General features: G+C 41.0%; 1 protein-coding gene across 4 annotated transcripts in view; it reads left to right on the forward strand.

Moving 5' to 3' along the window:
- Window positions 1–19,827, forward strand: part of PDE8B (phosphodiesterase 8B) — a 252,552-nt gene that overhangs the window by 30,350 nt on the left and 202,375 nt on the right. For 3 of the 4 annotated variants that reach the window (XR_006203503.1, XM_042941665.1, XM_042941686.1), the window contains exon 1: window positions 19,424–19,441. The exons of the other annotated variant lie outside the window; for it this stretch is intronic. Coding sequence is in view for 2 of the 3 variants with exons in the window: in XM_042941665.1 (XP_042797599.1) it covers window positions 19,433–19,441 (9 nt within the window). In the remaining variant the exon portion in view is untranslated. Of the gene's footprint in view, window positions 1–19,423; window positions 19,442–19,827 lie in introns of those variants that run through there. 4 annotated transcript variants of the gene reach the window in all.

Consider the following 19,827-nt stretch of genomic DNA (forward strand, 5'->3'; position numbering starts at 1 on the left):
GGGATGCAGCTTAGAACTGACAGTATCTGCTACTTTAATTGACACCATTTCATTAGTGGCGGGTGAAATAATGGTGTGTCTCATAATGCATTGTGTCTAAATAAATATGACACCATATACCAGGCACTGTTCTAAACAGTGTAATTGCTTAGCTCACTCATCGCATCCTCACAACCTTATTATGTTGCTACTACTGTTCTTCTTTTATTTTTTATTTAATTTTATTTTTAATTTTTTAAATGTTTGTTTATTTTTGAGAGAGAGAGAGAGCACGAGCAGGGGAGGGACAGAGAGAACAGGAGACACAGAATCCGAAGCAGGCTTCAGGCTCTGAGCCTTCAGCACTGAGCCCAGGGCAGGGCTCCAACACATGAACCACAAGATCATGACTTGAGCTGAAGTCAGATGCTTAACCAACTGAGCCACCCAGGTGCCCCATTATTATTCTTGCTTAAAGATGAAGAAGCTGAGACCCAGAGAGATTAAGTAATTTACTTAAAGTCACACCACCAGAAAGTGGCAAAGTCAGGATTGGAACACTGTGGAGTCTAGGCTCTAAACTGCTGTAATGTATTGTCAGAGAGGGTCTACCAGAAAGGTGACTTTTGAGATACAGCTTGAAAGAGGAGGCGGAGAGAGCCACATGGATACCTGGAGGAAGAGTATCTTAGACAGAGGGAGACCCTGAGTCTGGAATATGTTTGCGTGTTGAGAACCACAAGCGGACCTGTATCTGTGGAGTGAAATATGTGACAGAGGGGGAAGGGAGGTTGGAAAGGTGAAGGGTGGGCACATCATGTGTCAGCTTAGTTTGTCTATAAGGACTCTGATGTTTGCTTCAAACAAGATAGGAACCACTGGAGAGTTCAGACCAGAAGAGTGATTTATTTTACTGGGATTGTTTCGCCTGCTGCATTGAGAATAGTCTGAAAGAGACGAGTTAGGAGCTGCTTGGAATAATTCAGGAGAGAACTGTCAATGGCTTAGTTGACAACGCTGGTGGCAAAGATAGTAAGAAGTACTCAAATTCCAAATATATTTTGAAGACATGGGTGACATATTTTCTGATGGATTATATGTGGGAGCATGAGATGGTGATGATGATCTTAAAAACAATAGCCAATGTTTACATATGCTCGCTAAATACTTTACACATACTAGGTCCATTAATTCCTGTAACAAATCCAGGGTGAAGGAGGTACCATTATTATCCTCATCCCATAGATGAGGATACTGAGCCGCTGAAAGTTTAGGCAATTTGTGCAGTGTCACAGATTAGTTAGTGATGAAAATAGGATTCTAATCTAGGTGATCTGGATCCAGAGTTTACTTTTGATTACTACATTTTATTGCCTCTATACTGAGAAAAAGAGTGAACCAAAGTTTTTTGCCTTGAGTAATTGAAAATCACTGAGGTGGGGATTAGTACTTTTTTAAAAAGAGGTGATAATAGCTAGACCAGTTTTGAATATGTTGAATTGGAGTTCCTTTATGGACCCTATTTCTGTGGAGATACTGCTCTGACATTGGAATGTATAGGTTTGGAGTTCAGGGGCAAAGTCCTACCTATGCACATAAACTTGGGAGTAATCACTATATAGATGACACTTAAAGCTGTGAGCTGGGATGGAGTCACTAAAGGAGTGAGTGTGGATAGAAAGAAGAGATACAAGACTATGTCCTGGAGCACCCAGGACATTTAGAGATTGGGTTGATGAGGAGAAAACCAGTGCCTGAGAATCAGTGACCACTGGGTAGGAGGAAGAGAGTATGGTGACTCGAAAGCCAAGTGACAAGTAATGTTGCAAAGAATAAGTGATCAGTCATGTTGTATGTTGCTACTAGATCAAGTAGGATGAGGACCAATATTGGATCACTGGGTTTAGTGACATGGAAGTCATTGCTGAACTTGACCAGAACAGTGTCAGCACAGTGGTGGAGGCAGAAATCTGCTTAGAGTGGTTGAAAGAGAGAATAAATCAGAGAACTTGGAGACAGCAACATTGGAAAATTACTTGAGCAGTTTTGCTGTAAAGGAAAGGAAAGAAATGGGATGATATCTGTCGGGCACATGTTCTATAAATGTCAGTTACGTTCAGCTGTTTGATGGTGTTCAGTTCTTCCACATCCTAGTTGATTTTCTGTGTAGTAGTAGTTTGCTAAGCTTCTTGAATATGTAGGTTTCACCAGAATTCACTAAAATTGGGAAGATTTCAGGTATTATTTCTTCAAATACTTTTTCTCCTCTCCTTTCAGACACAAGGGACGTAATGTCAGACCTTTTGTTACAGTTCGGTGTGTCATCGGACTGTTCATTTTTTATCAGTTTTTTTCTCTCTGCTGTTCAGATTGGATAACTTGTATTTATTTATCTATCTTTACATTCACCACCTGTTTCCTTTATGTCCATCTAATATTGAACCTATATAGTTTTTCACTTTGGTTATTCTAGCTTTCACTTTTACAATTTGTATTTGGTTCTTCATTATATCTCCTGTTCTTTGCTGAAAGTTTCTAGCTTTCTCTTTGTTTCAAGTGTTAACCCTTTGGGGACCATATTTATAATAGTTGACTTAAAGTCTTTGTTAGATAATTCTAGCACCTTTGTCATCTTAATGTTGGCATCGCTTGATTATCTTTTCCCATGCACGTTGTCACTTTCCTGGTTCTGATGTCTAGGAATTTTGGATTGTGCTATGAGACTTCATATCTTGATAAATCACATGATAAATCGTGATATTTTTGCTTGAGCAGGGAATCAACTCAGTTCCGTTCAAGCTACAAATTCCTATTAGCCTTCTTTGGGCCGTGGTTTCCATATGAGGTCCATTTTCAAAGACTTTACAGTGCTCTTTGAGCAGTCTGGTGTGGATGCCACCCAGTGGCCAGTCTGTGACCTGGGAGGGGGATCTATTTCATAATTTACTTTTCAAAGTCTTTGGTATGCTATCTAGCATGAGATCCATGTGTCTGCAACTTGGAGGTGACCTCAGAACTACATAAACAGCTTTATGGTTTTGCTTTTCCAAGCTCTTCCTTCTTTGCAATCTCTTGGTATTTTATTTTTATTTTTTTAGCTCTCTAGGGCTCCCATTCTTGGTCCTCTGGCCAGAAAGCTGGACCTCTCTTTATTTCACTTTGCTGCACTCTTTGTCTCACTCGTCATGACTGTGGCCACATTTGCAGCAAAGCGATGAGAAGATGGAGTGAGAAAAAAGAGTAACGGTAACACCCTCTCCAGAACACGGCATCCCTAATTAGAGAAAAAGTTTCCTTTCTTTAGAGTTTTAGTCTCCTGTGGACTCCTGCTGCTGCTTTCACAGGGTAGCTTGAAGGCTGGGATGTGAGAGAATGGAGAAAGATTTTTTTTAAAAATGGGAATTCTCTCCCCAACTCTCCTGAAAGTGTTAGGAAACCCCTTTCCCATTCCTTGAGCCAGAACTAGAGCTTCTTCTGGAGTTTATTTTGAGAGCACTAATGGTTTTCACAGCGCACTGAATACAGGCCAAGGGATACCAGTGAGGAAAAAATGATCAGCTCACCAGTAGTTTGATGATACTTTGAGTTCTGGTTGTCTTCTCCAATCTACCTGCTACTGTTTACTTTTCAGGGTTCTCAAATAACTGTTCCATGCATTCTGTTGCAAACCTGTTCCAGGTTTTATAATTGCCCTAGGTTGGAGAGTCAAAATGAAGTGTGTTCACTCCATCTTAACCAGAACCTCTGGCTGTTTTATATGCATGTGTCATGCATGAGTTTGTTGTGGGATCAAGTCAAGGAAGGATTTGAACCATAAAAAAGTTCTGGTGCTGTTTGTGGTGATGGTGAAGAAGGTGGTGCATTCTTGCTGCCGTTTTTTCTAGAGCTGCGGTAGCTCTGTTTAAAGGATAACTTTGGAGCCTTTAAATGCAAAATCTGAAATGCAGGTTGGCCAGACACTTGTGGTTTCTTCAGCAAATCAATGTAGCTTTCTTATTTCTCCAGAGAAATAATCAAATGGCTAATGAGAACTTTGCTGTAAGAACACATTAATCCCATGAGAGTGTCAGGGAAGGTGGTTGGGAACTGGCCTTGCTATTTGGCATACTTGATTTCCAGTCTTGGCGTCCTCGCTTAGTGACTGTGTGATCTTGTTCTAGCTACCAAATGTCCCTAATCCCCATTTCTTCTTGGGCAAAATGGATAATAATCATTGTGCTTCCATGGCACACCTGTGTGGTTCAGTGAGGTAATGTAGGTAATGTTCTTCATATGCTGCTTAATAAATATTAGTAGTTATTCTTACCGTGATTGTTTTGTGACCTATATGATTATGCCTATCTACTGCCTCAAGTTATTTTAAATGTGTTGAAATACATGGCATCTAACTACTTTCCTCCTCTCAGTATTTCAGTTCATATCGAACATCAGTTAAGGTTCTGTCTTGAGATTCGAGAGCAATAGGCTTTGAACGATTTCTGCGCATGAAAGTATTTGAATAAACATTTGAATGTTGTTGTGAGTTACTTTCAGTATTTACTGAAGAACAGCCATGGCGTGTATGTGGTAGAGTTATGGTAACCATATCACCCTACCTTCTGGATGTTTCCTCCAAGAGCTGCGCCTCCAACGGTGGTGTATTAGTGAGTGCCCCGGAAAAAGACTTCTTTTCAAGGGCTGCTATTTCCTGTGTTGATTGTAGTTTTTGTTTGCAGCTGTCTTACTCTTGTCTTGTTCATCCTCCATTTTTACATTTAAAAAAATCACTATGTTTTTACTGAAATGAATAACACTTTGATCACTTCCCAGGAAGTTTTGCAAACATATTTATCAAAATGCTGCTTGGTTGTAATTATATATTATTCAAAAGTTCTTCTTAAATATTTTATTCTTCCATATTTGGAAGTCTGAATTTGAAAGGCAAAATATTTTTATTTTGTAAAAATGCAAATCAGGAAGCTCTTGGAGGTAATAATTATATATTGTTCTTTATTCCTTTTTACATGCTTATTGGTCTTTTGCATGAAATGGGTACTAAATAATTGCTTAGTTAATTGAAATTTAGATACTTTTTTAAACATTTTTTTTTACGTTTATTCATTTTTGAGAGAGTGTGAGTGGGGGAAGGGCAGAGAGAGAGGGAGAGACAGAATCCAAAGCAGGCTCCAGGCTCTGAGGTGTCAGCACAGAGCCTGGTCACAGGGCTCAAACTCAAAAACCGTGAGATCATGACCCGAGCCGAAGTCGGACACTTAACTGACTGAGCCACCCAAGTGCCCCGAAATTCAGGTGCTTTTGAATAATTGAAATGTGGGCGTAACATTTTTAAATGAATATTTTACTAGAAATGATCTTAACTAGCTCCCAGTGATGGAGATGTCGGTATTGGATTATTTGGCCAATGACAAGGCCGAAGTACACTAGGTTATGCATACATGAGTAGAATCCGGTCTACATGTCATCTTGTGAGCCCCAGTTTTAATTAAAATTCAAATTGCCCTTCTGAAAAATGCTCTGGTAAATGACTAAAACAAAAAGCACAAAATGGTTTCATTTTAAGTTCAGTGCTGTCACTGGAGAGTTTGTTGAAATGGAAGAATCACAGAAAAAGTACTGGTGAAGGAAGCAAAACCCCTGAAACTTGGCTGCACGCGGGTAGACTGATGTCCGAGTGCTGCATTGTGTTGTCCTGCCTGAGGACCGTCCCCCCTCCCCCAAAGAGACACTGTGTTCGCATGGGATAATGGACCCGTAGCAGCAATACCTAAACATGCTTTACATGCCACCCAAGTAGAAGAGCGTTCTGGAGAGACAAGCCTAGGCTATTACAAGAAAGAGAGTTCTGAACAGGAACGTGTTTGACCTCACCCAAGACCTTAGCAGAAGATCTGAAGCTGGAGGAGCCTGTGTGTTGCAGAGACAGGTGGAAAGTTTCTGAATCACACAGGGGTAAGAGATGGGTCTGTTGTCATTGAAAGTGGGAATTTTAATTTCAGGAAGATGGGATGTCATTTCCCACACTAAAGGTATCTAGTAAAGGAGAGAAAACATTGGCACAGACCCTTTAATTACAGAGAGAATTAGAGAAAAGAGAGGTGACCAGATATCATTAGCAAAGTTGTCTAAGGAGAAGATAACAGATATTAGCTAAGCATATTTCATCTACATCAGCAAGTTTTAAAGTGTGTTTCAAAGATGACTAGTTATGGAGGATATCAGACAAAAACAAAATAGTGGGGGGTCCAGAGCTGTCTGGAATTCAGCCATTTTTAAATATTAAAAGAAGCTAGATCCATTCCTAATCTAGCAAGATAATACGTACGTATGATTTGGAGATCTAGTTTATCATGGTTAGATTTTACTAGTGAGACTAAAGGAAAGATATCAACCCCTTCTGTTACACATTTTCTACTGAAATATCAGTCAAATTGACACCAAAGAATCTCCATCAGTGCTTTGTAACTTTTCGAGGACATTAGGTGCAAAACATTAGGTTCTTTTAGGAGGCATGTGGATAACATCCTCCTCCTCTCTCCTCCTCTTCATCTTCATCATCACCACCAACAGCTACTTCTTGAGCATCCGCAGTCTCTCTGCAGATAAAGAACTCAAGGCCTGTCCTTTTGCAACCTGGAGCTCAGACAATAGAGTGAGGTGGTCATGCTGGGGCCTCCCATACCTGCCGCATTTCTGCTTTCTCTTTGGTCTTCATCCCATGAGGCAGGCTGTGTGTGCGCTTACCGTCCTGTTTACACAATCTCATTTGGTCTTCCCAGCAGCCCCAGGAGGTGGATACTGTGTATTTTGTATCACTCCTTCTGTCTCCTGGTCACCTTTCTTTTCTTTTCCCCTCAACTGGTTATAATGTAAAAACAGGAATGTATTTTAGGTCCTTTGATGGATTTATTGCACTGCATGCTTGATCTGCTTATCTACCTTGTTGATCTGGAGATAACTGAGTGCCTCTGTGAGGGGCAGGGCCCAGGGCAGTTAGTGGAGGCCCCCCAGCCATCCGAGGTCAGGGGTGGGGAAACAAAGGCAGAGCCATACTTAGTTGTGTCCTCTGCAGGGATCTGCAGGCTTTGGCCAAGGAACGAATCTGATTTGCCACCTGTCTTTGTACGGCTTATAACTTTAAGAAAGGCTTCTACGTTTTTTAAATAGTGGGGAAAAAAAGTAGAAGAAGAACATTTTTGTGACAGGTGAAAATTATATTGAATTCAAATTTCAGTGAACATAAATAATGTTTTATTGAAACAGAGCCGTGCTCATTCATTTCTGTATTGTCTGCGTCTGATTTCACACTACAGTAGCTGAGTGGAGTTGTTGTGACAGAGACCAAGTGACCCACAAAACCAGAAATATGTACTATCTGGTCATTTACAGAAAAATGTAGCCAGCCCATGGTCTACTGGAGGAGGCTCGAGAACTGTGAGCTTCTTGAGGATGGTTACTGAACTTCATTAAGGAGAGGGAGGCAGCCAATAATATGATGTACTTCCTGGTAAGAGCTTCTCAGACTCTGGGTTTATTTCTACTCTCCTGATTACCACCTGTGTGACTTTAGGCAAATTACTTAACCTGTCTGTGCCTTCATTTCTGTATCTGTAAAATGGGGATGACAGTAGTTCCCACCTCATAGGTTGTTACAAGGATTATGTTTATATGTAAAGCAAGTAAACAGTGCTTCACATATAAATAGAATGCACAAATCAGGTAGTTAATGTTCGTCCTTGGGCATGGATATTTTCTCCAGGCCAGGTACAGTAGGGTGCTAGTAGCACTCAAAACTTGGCTTCTGGGGGTAGCACCTCACCCTCACAATGCTAAGACCTCTGGCTTCCTGAGACTCTCTGTCCCCAGCACAGGGACACATAGACCTACGTTTCCCTTCTTTCTCCTGGGCCGTCAGTTCCCTACCTCAGCCTCTTCACAGGGCTCTTGCCTCTCCTCCAGGACTCGACTCAGGAGCCACCGTTCTGGCACTTGCAGTTGTGCCGGGGCCCTCAGGGCCCCAAACGTGGGTGGCATCATTCTCACATCGGCCTCCTTCCATGTCCTATCACAGCGACTGCATTCCCAGTGGCATATGGGGCCATAGGCATGGCTCTTAGGCCAGTGGGGAGGTAGAGCCATGCTATGAATTCGATACCTCTTTTATGGAGCATGTAGCACATGCCAGGCTTTGGGCTGGGGGTTCTGCTCGTATCAATAATGCTTGGAAAATCCCTGCAGAGTTGTCCTGTATATCTGGGGGGGGGGGGGGGGGTCCCTCTCCTGGTACTGGGTAAAATGTGTCCCTGTCCCTCCCTGGGGGCCCGCGTTCTGGAAAGATTTGGTTTCTCTCAAGAAGGTTCCCCTGCTCCCATAACATGCTCTCCAGAACCCACGCAAGGAAGTCTGAGGTTACAAGTAGGCAGACAGAGAAAGAGCCGAAGCATGGTGTCGGTTTGCGTGAACAGCACATGTAGGTCATACCTGCTTTTCTCCCTGGTACATCTGAGAAAACAGAGGTGCAGAGAGGTTCAGTGGTATTCCCAAAGTGGCAGATAGTCCCTTGCTGGGCTTCCAGAGCCAGCTCTGACCCTGAAACAAAAGGCAGTAATGGAAAGTGAAGGTGTAATAAGCAGTGGCCAGACTTCCAGCTCCATGAGGGCAGAGATCATTGCCTGTTTTACTCCCGACTGGATCCCGACAGCCTAGAACAGTACCAGGCTTGTGGTCAGTTCCCAGTGAGTGTTGGTTGGCCAAGGTGCAGAGGAACCAGGAGCTCCCTATCTGGACAGCGAACGAGGGACTGAGCACGGCTGTACATCGAGTGGTATGCTCTGTATCTTCAAGGAGTACATGGAAACCCCAAATCAAATTCACTTATTTTGTAGCTTCAATTTATTGCTCATCCACAACACAATCATTGGCCCTGAGTGACAAGACCTTCCTCACCCCAGTGTACATCATCGCTGCAAGAAAGGATTCCACGTGCACCTACTACAATGAAACAACTGTGTTGAGGCCACACAGACAATATGTGAGATGCACTTGCGGAATCTCGTTTATCTGTGGGGGGAAGGGAGATCTAGTTAGGCCAGAAAATGTCTGGACATTGACACACCAAAGATGGTACCGTGGACTAAATTACGTCCTCCCAAAGTTCCTGTGTTGAAACCCTACCCGCCCCCCACCATGCCTTGAAGGTGGGGCCTTTATGGAGGTGCTTAAGGTTAAATGAGGCCGTAAAAGTGGAGTCCTGATCCAGTAGGATTAGTCTTCTAATGAGACATCAGGGAGCTCACTCTTCTGTCGGCCATGTGAGGACACAATGAGAAAGCCCCACCCAAGCCAGCAGGAGGATTCTCATCAGAAACCAAATATGCTGGCACTTTGACCTTGCACTTTCCAGCCTCCAGAACTGCAGGACAGATTTCTGTTTCTGGAGATTCCAATCTGTGGTTTTTGTTAGGCAGCCTGGGCTGACTAATGCATGTGGCTTCCCAGTACATTCATTTGTCGATAGATCCAGGATCTGGCCGCAAAGCCTTTTCCATTCAACAGCACAAGCAGAGTTCTCCAAATGATGCTGCTAGCAGTTAATAAATTGTATCCGAATAAGTATAATGGTCTATATTTTCATAACAGGGAAAACTACACTTAATTACCCTCTGTTTACAAAAGGTACACCATAAACACTTCACTCATCACCGTTGTGCTGGGTTATGGTGAGATGTACGGAAATTCTCAGTCCGAGAATTTGAGGGGTTGCAAGGCCACATGGCTTGTAAGTGGCAAAGTCGAACCCTGGCCTGGCCTCTGACCCTTAGGCAGGGATGTGTAGGCTCAGGGAGGTGGGGTGCCTTCCCTGATCTGTAATGGTCATATCTACCAAGTGGCAAAAAGGAGCTTAAAATAAAGTGCTGGCACTCCAGGAGATAGCAGGAAAATTTAGAACTAAAGTTTTGTCTTTGTCCTTAATTTACCTGACAGCATTTTCTGAAGTAATGGATGTCTCAGAAGCGTGTGGGCTGCAACATGCCACATTTGTAGCAATTACTATGCAGAGTGAGGAGAATTGGGGAAGGCATTAGTGGCATCCAGACTTCTCAGCAGTCAAGGCTGCTTGCTCTTGGTCACCTGAAGCGAGCTGTTGAGCCGCTCTTGATCTGCTGCTGATAAGAATGAGGGGAATGAAGTTTTTAGGGCAAGTTTTCCAGCACAGAAGAAATAATTTGGCTAAGGCATCTGGAGGCTTGGATTTGATTCTTTGCAAAGCAGGAAGGTTTGTGAAAACAAAAACAGCAATTACAGGCGGGTGCAGGCCTTCTGTAAGACGGTGTGTGCAGAGGTTCCTTCTGGTGGTCAGGCTTGTGTGCACATGTCCCTGTTACACAATTAGTGCTGCTTTTCTCAGTTGCCTCTGTTTCAAAAAGAACAACAGAAGCACAAACAACACAAAAAGACGAATATCTAAGGGGACAAGCATGCACCTGTGGATATGTCATCATACTGGAAGGAGGAATAAGAAATTCATATTTATATGAATATAATATGTACAATATGTATAAATTCATATTTATATGAATATAATATGAATATAAAGAGTACATGCTACTCTTTATCAGGCTCTGTGCTAGGCTCTTTAGGTGGGTATGTCCTATCTTTGTTTACACAAGCAACCTTTTACAAATTAACAAATAGAGGGGTTAAACATCTTGGATTGGGTTGGGTTATGGGGAGGTCTCTCAGTGTCTTTGTAGCTTTGGATGATTGATAGTCATCTTGTACTGACTTCTCAGCCTGGGTCGCTGGTGTACTAGGGGTTTGCTGTCAACTCTGGAGAGCAAGACATATTTCTGGGACCACTGAGTTCTCTCTTCACAGGTGCAGAGAGAGGGTAGGAAAGGCTACAGGAGAAGTATCATGATTCTGCAAGTGAATTTTAGCTGAACATCATGAGATGTGTTCTTCTAGGTCACGTTATAAAAGTACAGAATACGGGTACTCTTTATTAAATAGCCATCTGTAGTCGCATCTTTCAGCCACATTATGGGTTCTTGAAGACAGTTTGATAACTGGGGAAGCTTTTTGGCAGTAATAGCTAAGAGCTTGGACTTTGGAGTCAGGCTGCCCAGGTTCATATCCCAGCTCTGCCATTTATTTGTCCTGTAACCTTGAGCAAGTTTTCTTAACTTACCTGTGCCTCTGGTTTCTTCATGTATAAAATGGGAATAGTAATAGTACCTTAGAGCATTGTTAGGACTATTCAGCAATCTGTGAAAAGTTCCTAGTTACAGGGGCTTGCCCATAATGAGATCTGTAGATGGTTAGCTAGGATGGTGATGGTGATGGTTACGGTGATCATGTGCGGAGGAGGTTGAGAATATTGGTATTAGCATCTTCAGGCCATCAGCTCTGATTTACTTAACTTGCAAGTTAATGTAGGCTAATGAGGATTAGTAGTTGGGCAGCATCCCACATTAGTGTACTTCATTCATTCGTTAGCTGTCAGGTACCTACTATGTGTCAGGCCCTGTGTTTGGTATAAAGTACACAGAAATCAATGAAACAGATGTGATTACAATTGTGCAATAGCTGGTCAAGGTCAATTATCCAGCGTCAGGGTGTTTCAGGTAATTAATTTACCAACGTAATCACAAAACATACAGTATCATTAAAGTTTGTGTTCTTTTAGATTTAATTTTTTAAATTTATTTTAGAGAGAAAGAGTCCAAGCTGGGGGGGGGGGCGGGGGGGGGGGGGGGGGAGAGAGAGAGAGAGAGAGAGAGAGAGAGAGAGAGAGAGAGAGAGAGAGAGAAGAATAAATGAATGAATGAATGAATATCTTAAGCAGGCTCCATGCTCAGCATGGAGCCTGATGTGGGTTCGATCCTATGACTCTGGGATCATGACTTGAGTTGAAATCAAGAGATGCTCAACCCACTGAGCCACACAAGTGCCCCATCTTTGAGATTTTACTGAGCATTTCACAGCCCCTTCCATAGCTGCCCTGTCCTGTATTGGCCCAGTGTGGCTATGGGAGCACCAAGAGGGCTGGAAAACAAGGTGGAAAAGGTGGTTAGCCCTTCACAAGAGGCATGCTAAAGAATTTAGAATTTAGATGTTATCCTAACAGCAGTAGGGTTAAACAGCAGAGAGAGGTGAAATTTGGAATTCAGAATAGCTTTAAAGCTCCTATTAATTCTAAAGCGCTCTGATCCCATACCAGCTATGTTTTATTCTATTTATATTTTAATGTAGTCACTGATATATTTGGGTTTAAATCTACCACTTTTTTTTTTATTTTGTTTGTCCCATCTGTTTTGTTTCCCTCCTTTCTTGCCTTCTTTTAGATGGATTGCGTTTTGTTGTGTGGTTTTTTTTTTTTTTTTAAATCATTTGATTTCCCCCTCCCACTAGTGTGTTTCTTGTCTCTTCTTGGTCACTGGAGAAAATAGAGAATGCACCTCTAACTTACCAAAGTCCAAAGTGACTCAGCACCACTCTGCCTCCAAGAATACAGCAGGTTTATCTCCCTTTGACTTACCCGCTGTTGTCTTGTATGTTGTTTCCATGTACGTGTTAAACCTCATGATACGTTACGGCATTCTGCAGTCAGAGTTATTCGGGTTGACCCCGTGTGTCCGTTTTTGTTTGTTATTTCTTGTATTCCTTCCTCCTGGGACCATTTTTCTTCTGCTGGAAGAGCACCCCTATTCCTTTTGGTGTGGGACCTCTCTGGCAAACTCTATTTTTGTTTAAAAATATCCTTATTGCCCTGTCATTCTTGAAGCATATTTTCACTGCATATGGAATTTTAGTTTGGTGGTTATTTTCTTTCAGCACATTGAAGATACCACTCCACGGTCTTCTGGCTTCCCTCATTGCTGCTGAGAAGTATCTATTCTGAGGGTGATTCATTTGAAGGTCATCTGTATTTTTTCCTCTGGCTGCTCTTAAGATTTTTTTTTTTTGGTCTTTGATTTTCCACGGTGTCACTGCAATGTGTGTAGGTGGGGATTTCTTCTAATTTAGACTGCTTGGGAGTTGTTAGTCCTTCTAAGTCCATGGATGGGTGTCTTTGATGGGTCCTAAAATATCCTCAGCTATGACTGCTTCACACAATGCTTCTCCCTCATTTTCTGACTCTTGTCCTTAAACTCCAAGTAAATACATCTTAGACCTTCTCACGTCTCTATCACGTGTTTCTTGCTCTCTCTTCCATTTTGTCTTTGTGTGATACATTCTGGATAGTTTTTCTGATATCATAAGGTTTACTAATTCTCATTTCAACTGTAGCTTATTTGCTGTTAAATCTTTCCATTGCTTTATTTTGGGTTATTACTTTTTAGTTCTAGAAGTTTTATTTGGTTCTTTTCAAGTCTACCAAATCATTTTTTAACATGCGATTTTCACTTCTCTTCTGAAAATTTCAGGCTTTTTGGTTTCAGTATCTTTGAATGTTGTAAGTATAGTTGTGTTATAGTCTGCATCTGATAATCTGAGAATGTGAAGGCTGGTTCTCTTTCTGTTGTTTCTTTTGGCTTTCATTTATATTGTCACATGTGCCTGGTTATCTTTTTCTTTGCTTCCACCAAGGTTCGGTGGTTGCACTAACTGGCTTAACCTGAGTTCAAGGCTGCAGGTTCCCTGGATGACCTAGCTGGTGCAAGCATGCTTTGAGTGTGCCCAATGACTGGTTCACTTCAGCTCACTCTTTTCCCCTTTAGGGCCACAGATGAATCCTCGGGTTGTTCCCCACATTCTCCACCTTTGGTGGCCTCCAGCTTTCGCTTTAGTTTCCTTTTCCCCTTTGACTCTTTTAAAACAAGGAGCTCAGTTTCACAACTCTTTCTTTCAAATTAGGAAATAATCCTGGATAGTACATTTACCCAACTGGGTTCTGATCTAGAATTTGACCTGGAATTCCTCGCTATATTGATACTTCTTTGAAGCCTTTGAGAGAATGCTTTAAGATACCTTATTCAGTATTTTTCCGTGTCCTTATTGGGAATTGGTCCTAATTTTCCCAGTGTCCCATGATTGGAGGTGCAATTAAGTTCCTGTTCTGACTTGGATGCAGCAAGATTGGTGGCCCTGTTAATTGTGTTTGTTTAGGAAGATAATTTTGTATCTGCCCATTTCCTCTTCTTGGAATGAGTAGAAAGGTGTTGATACTCTGGAAGGGAGGTTATTGCTACCTGTACTTTCCAACTGGCAGAGAGAGCCTTCGAGGTACGAGAAGTTTTTTGAATGGTTGATAACTGGTGCTTTGGAAAAAAATATATCTGATCGATATTTCCATAAATTTTTCTGTTACCGAGTTTGGGTAGATAATTCCCATTTCAACCTTTCCACTTTGTATTTTATCAGTTTAGTCTCTCCACCATGACATCGCATCCTATTGTAAAGCCTTATATTTTTGGAGAGCAAATGCCATGTATGTGAAAGAACTGATTTCTTGCCTATAAATGTACCTCAGTAAAAAAGTAACAAGAACGTTAGTGTACAAGGAGCAGAAGCCAATCCCACTTGTTTCTGGGCAACATCAGGCACTCTTCGGAAGGCAGTTTGTATTTTCATATATGAATATATTGCCTCACAACAATTATGAAGAAAATAATGTTCCAAGTATGTTGCAATGTTAGTTTGAACGGGTATGTATTTTTTTTCATTTTATTATTTTTTTTGCCTGGGTATGTATTTTAAAGGATACGTCATTGCAATACTCAGGTAGTGTTTGAAAATGTGTTCTTTACCTGGAGACACATAATCGTTATTGCGTGTGAGGTTGCAGAGAAAAATAGTTGACTATAAGAAGTGCCTTTTCGTGTTATTAATGTGTATTCTTTTTTTTTTTTTTTTTTTTTTTTTAGCAGTTTTCCCTCTTTACATCCTTAGATCCCAAATTGCTATCTCTGAAGCATTGGCCTTCAAAATGATTGGTAAAAGCTGTTCAAAATATTAACATTTTTATTCTGCTTCTTAGAGAAACCTTAGAGAAAAAGAAATAGAAAATTGCCCCATGTAGGTATTTTATTCATTTGGAATTTCATTGGCATGAAAACAACTTACAATGAATATTGTTACCTTTCACCATTCGTTATTTGACATTGTTCTCCAAAGGCAGCCTAGAAAACTGGAACACAAGTTTTGGAGTAAAAGCTTAGGATCCAGGCAGGTACCCCTCTTTTTCAGAAGTTTGCCATGTGCCACTTCACTTTAATGAAAGACCTATGTTAGTACCTGGTTTTGACAAACAAAAGAAATCCGAAAAGGATTTTCACTTGTATGAAACAAGGTGAAAAGCAAAAATAGCATTCAGTGTTTGTTTTGCAGCCAGCCCTTAGAGAGGCAGGGCGCACCTCGAGCTGTGAGAGAGGTGTCACCAAGCTCCTTCCTGGGAGCTACAGTCAGCATCTCAGCATCCAGCCACCATGGCTTTGAACTGCGTCTGTGAGCATCTGTGTTTTTTGTGATTTCTTTTGTGCATCTGCTAGCAAGATGTGTCCTAAGGTATCAGAAAAGCCCAAGAGAGGGTATTTTTGAGGTCTGGAGATACTAAAATTTTTTTCAATAGAAATGAGTGGTAATTGCTTCTTTATGCCATTGCTGCTTACTAAAGGTTTTATAGAAATGCTCCACTTCCAGACACCAAGGGGAACCTGTACCTGAAGTTTTAGTTGTACAGCCCTGAGCTGAAACTTGAAATCGAATCTTATAGAAAGGCAATCTTAGGTGATATCATTGGTCACAAATGCACTATACAATAATAAAGTATTTTCTCTCTTAGTTGATACATAAATAACTCCTAAGTGGATGGATTTAGTATGAGTGTAGAATAGACTAAAAGGACGTTGGAGTATTTTATATTTTAGGTGTTTCTGTTACTATCGATATGAAGTGTGCTTTCATTTTGTCCTCATTAATGGGGCCTAAAAGGTTACTAAATAGAAATAAGGCATTGGAAATTGTGTGGAATCAATAAAGAGCATGATCTTTATGATTGTATCTTCCCTTGGAAAATTTTGCATATACCTTTCAGATCCATTTGGGTCACCGTTCCAAAAGATTGCTGTTGCTTAGCAACTGGATTACATACACTGGGACTCCTCCAAAGAACTTTTTAAGTGTTAATTCTTCAGAAATTGAGAGATACCTTGGACATTGTGAATCTCTTAATTTTAAAGTAGATATGAATTGTGCTCAGAAAAGAACCACAGTGAAAAACAGTCTCAAAAGTAGGTAGGAAAGATCTCCGCGAACTATGTGAATAAATGCTTTTCGGTGTAGAAAATTGAGTCGCTAAAAAAAAATTGAAATCATTGCCCTGGAGAATGATAGGTTGGTGCTGTCTTTCAAGATTTCCATCTCTAATGGTTTTTTTCACCGCCTCTTTTTTGCAGTCATTGTATTGTTACCCCAAACCCTCAACGCCAGGTGTGGAATGACGCACCCACTTCGTTTCCTTCTGCCTTTCTCAGAAAGGGGCTGATATTCCAGTCTTTGTTTTTTGGGTTCTTTGTTTTTCTTTTCTACCAAGATGCTACTTCTGAAATACAGTTGAATAATGGTTGGAACATTCATTGTGACTTGAAATGAAAAGAAGCCTAATTGGAATTAATTTTCTTTTTCTCACTATTAGTCCTTCAAGGTTGACGGATTTCTTTCGTGTCTGCCATTTTCTGTTCATCTTGAAATGTCTTCTGTTTTCCTAGCTAGTCTAGCAGTAACTGGTGATTCTCTGCCAGCAGAGGTGAGAGCCCACTAGGTTTCTTAGTTTGTGTACAGGGAAGTGTAGCTTCTTTCATAAATAGGGCCTATTGGGGAGAGAAAAGGAGGGTTGATGTGTCTTACGATTTTGTGAATCGCTTTTCTTTCCAAAGGGCCCTTAATTTCGATTGTGTCCTTCTTTTTTCCCCTTAACCATCAGGCATCGGAGGGCTGCGACCCTCCAGCTTCCTGTATTCCTGGAAGTAGAATCATCAGGCTTGTTTTCAGTGTTTCCACATTCAGGGTGGGAAGCTCTTTCTGGAGGTGATTTTGGTCTGCTCTGCCATCCCAACCTGCCACCTGACCCTCTTCTCTAGCCAGGTTTCTGATCATCTCAGATGTTTGTTACCTCCCTGTGCATTTATTGAAATTTCTAGTGTGCTCCATCCCTGTCTCTAGGCAGGCCGGTTTCCTGGGCAAGCTACCATGCACTTCGACAGGGCCCAGTTCTCAGAAGGGCCTCACACTTGGAGTTGAACTCTCTGTCATCACTGTCATGAAATTCTTAATAATTTAATCTTTAGGTTTGTGTTTTGTAAGTGAAATTTGATGGCACAGTGGACATGTATCAGGGCCCTAAAGCCTCCCACTTGGGTTCTACCTCCTCTTTCGCTCTCTACCTCTCCTGGATCGGGTCAGCCACCTGTTCTTGCCCCTAGTCTGTGATCACTGCCTCTCTCTGGCTGGGGTGGCCCAGTGAGGCCTGTGCTCTGTCCATTCCTCCAGACCCACCAGAGAAGTGTGTGCAGGAGGGGTTGGGATCAGGGCAAAGCAGCGGCTGTCCTTGTCCCCGTTTGTCACTGTCACAGTGCATTCAGCAGGTGACTCAGAGGGGGGCCTTTTATCTCCCATTGATCCAGGTGCACAGTGTATCCTAGCACAGAAGTTGGAATTCCTGGCAGGTTGCCAGTCCGGGCTTGTTGGCAGTGATAGGCCCCTGGGGAGGGGAGATTGATATCTCTGCCCTGGCTGGGGCCCCTCATTTTCGTTTTGTGCTGGGCCCTGCCAATTGTTTTTTGAGCCTTGGCTCTAGACATGAGTTATGGGTGATTTCACTTGTTCTCTTGGTTGATCTGTATGGTTTTGGGAGAGATTCAACTGTCACTTAGTCAACTGTCATTATCTCCTGGGAAACCAGAAGCTCCTGATTTTTTAAAATTTGCTTTGTTGAATTTTTTTTCAAGTTATAAAAGCAGTTAATACTTTTTGCAGCAAAACAAACAACATAAATGTGTGCAAAGTAAAAGTCAACATTCTGTTTCCCCTTCTTCCAGAGTAACCAGTGTTCACAGTGGATGTATATGTGTGATTGTCCCAACCTTTTAGTCATGATTGTATAATATGCACACACACATGCACACGCACACTCTCTCACTTGGTACCTTGTGGAGTTTTTTGAGGAATTGCAAAAATGCTAAAATCTTGATATCTGAAAGTCCCTCTATTTTCAATACATATGGATCTGACTCATTCTTTTTAATAATATATAATATTCTATATTCATCATATAGATTTGCCATAATTCATTTGCTAGTTTCATCACATGAATGTTTAAGTTGTTGCCAGTTTTTTAGTGCTATAAACAAGACAGCAAATAAGTATCTTCTCATGTATTATCCACTAGCGTTTCCTTATCTCTGGATTTCTTATTCATCCCCTGTATATTTTTTCTGTTGAAATACCTGTCTTCCTCCTCTCCGTTTTTTTTTTTTTTTTTTTTTTTTTTAATGTTTATTTATTTCTGAGACAGAGAGAGACAGAGCATGAACCGGGGAGGGTCAGAGAGAGAGGGAGACAGAATCCAAAGCAGGCTCCAGGCTCTGAGCTGTCAGCACAGAGTCAGACATGGGGCTCAAACTCAAAGACGGTGAGATCATGACCTGAGCCGAAGTCAGAAGCTCAACCAACTGAGCCACCCAGGCACCCCTTTCCTCTCTGTTTTGAAAGAGTTTTGGGCCTACTGTTTCATCTGTCTGGCAAGATTTTTCCTCAGTTACTGTTCGTCATTTGACTTGATGTCTTTGCCATAAAGTTATTAAAGTTAAATGTTGTTTTCTTTCTGGTTTAGTATTTTGTGACTTGCTTGAGAAAGTCTCTCTAATGCTGAGGTTATAACACATTCTGCTAAGTTTCTTACAATTAAAAAATAGTTGGAATCCACTTGAACTCTGTATATTTTATCTCACATAATTTTTGTTTCCTTTCAGATAGTTAATTATTATAGCCACTACCATTTTTGAAAAATGCCTTCATTTCCATTTTTCATCACTTACTGTGTTTCAACATACATTTGGATCTATTTTTAGATTCTCCGTTTTATTCTGCTAATGCATTTGTGTATTCCCTTGCCAATGACATAATGTTTAAAATGTAATGGTTTTATAATACTGTATTTGGTGAAAAACATTTGTCATTTTATTTGTTCTTTATTTTACAAAATTTTCTTATCAATTCTAATATACTCTTTCATATGAACTTAAAAAAAATTGCTTCCAATTACTCTAAAAACCTTTTGGATTTTTGGATCAGAATTTTATATATTAATCTAAGTTTCAATATTAATTTAAACATATGTAATTAAAAATATTTATCTGTTTCCCTTCTGGGTTTTATACCTGTTTTTGCCATCATGTATGAAATTGGTTTTCTGTTTCTTACAGGTTAATGTTAGTGTAGAGACAGACCATCAATGGAACAGGTACAGTTTCTTGTATCATCACTTTGTTAAAAATTGTTCCTCCATTTGATAGCTTTCAGTGTTGATGTTCATGAAAAATCTGACACTAATTTTCTCTCTTTTCTAGGTAACCTTTCCTTTTTTAATAAAATTTTAACTTTATTCTGGTATTTCAGATATTTCAGCAGGGTATGCCTGGTTAAGCCTGAAGGTCCAATGCTTTTTTTTTTAATGTTTATTTTTGAGAGAGAGACCATGCAAATGGGAGAGAACAGAGAGAGAGAGGAACAGAGAATCCAAAGTGGGCTCTGTGCTGACAGCAACAAGCCTGAGGTGGGGCTCTGAGCCCCCCAGGCCCCCAGAAGGTTTAAGGATTTCCAAGGAAAGTTTTCTTGTGTTTGTTCTTC

The sequence above is a fragment of the Panthera leo genome, chromosome A1 (assembly GCF_018350215.1).
Source record: "Panthera leo isolate Ple1 chromosome A1, P.leo_Ple1_pat1.1, whole genome shotgun sequence".
Classification (NCBI taxonomy): Eukaryota; Metazoa; Chordata; class Mammalia; order Carnivora; family Felidae; genus Panthera; species Panthera leo.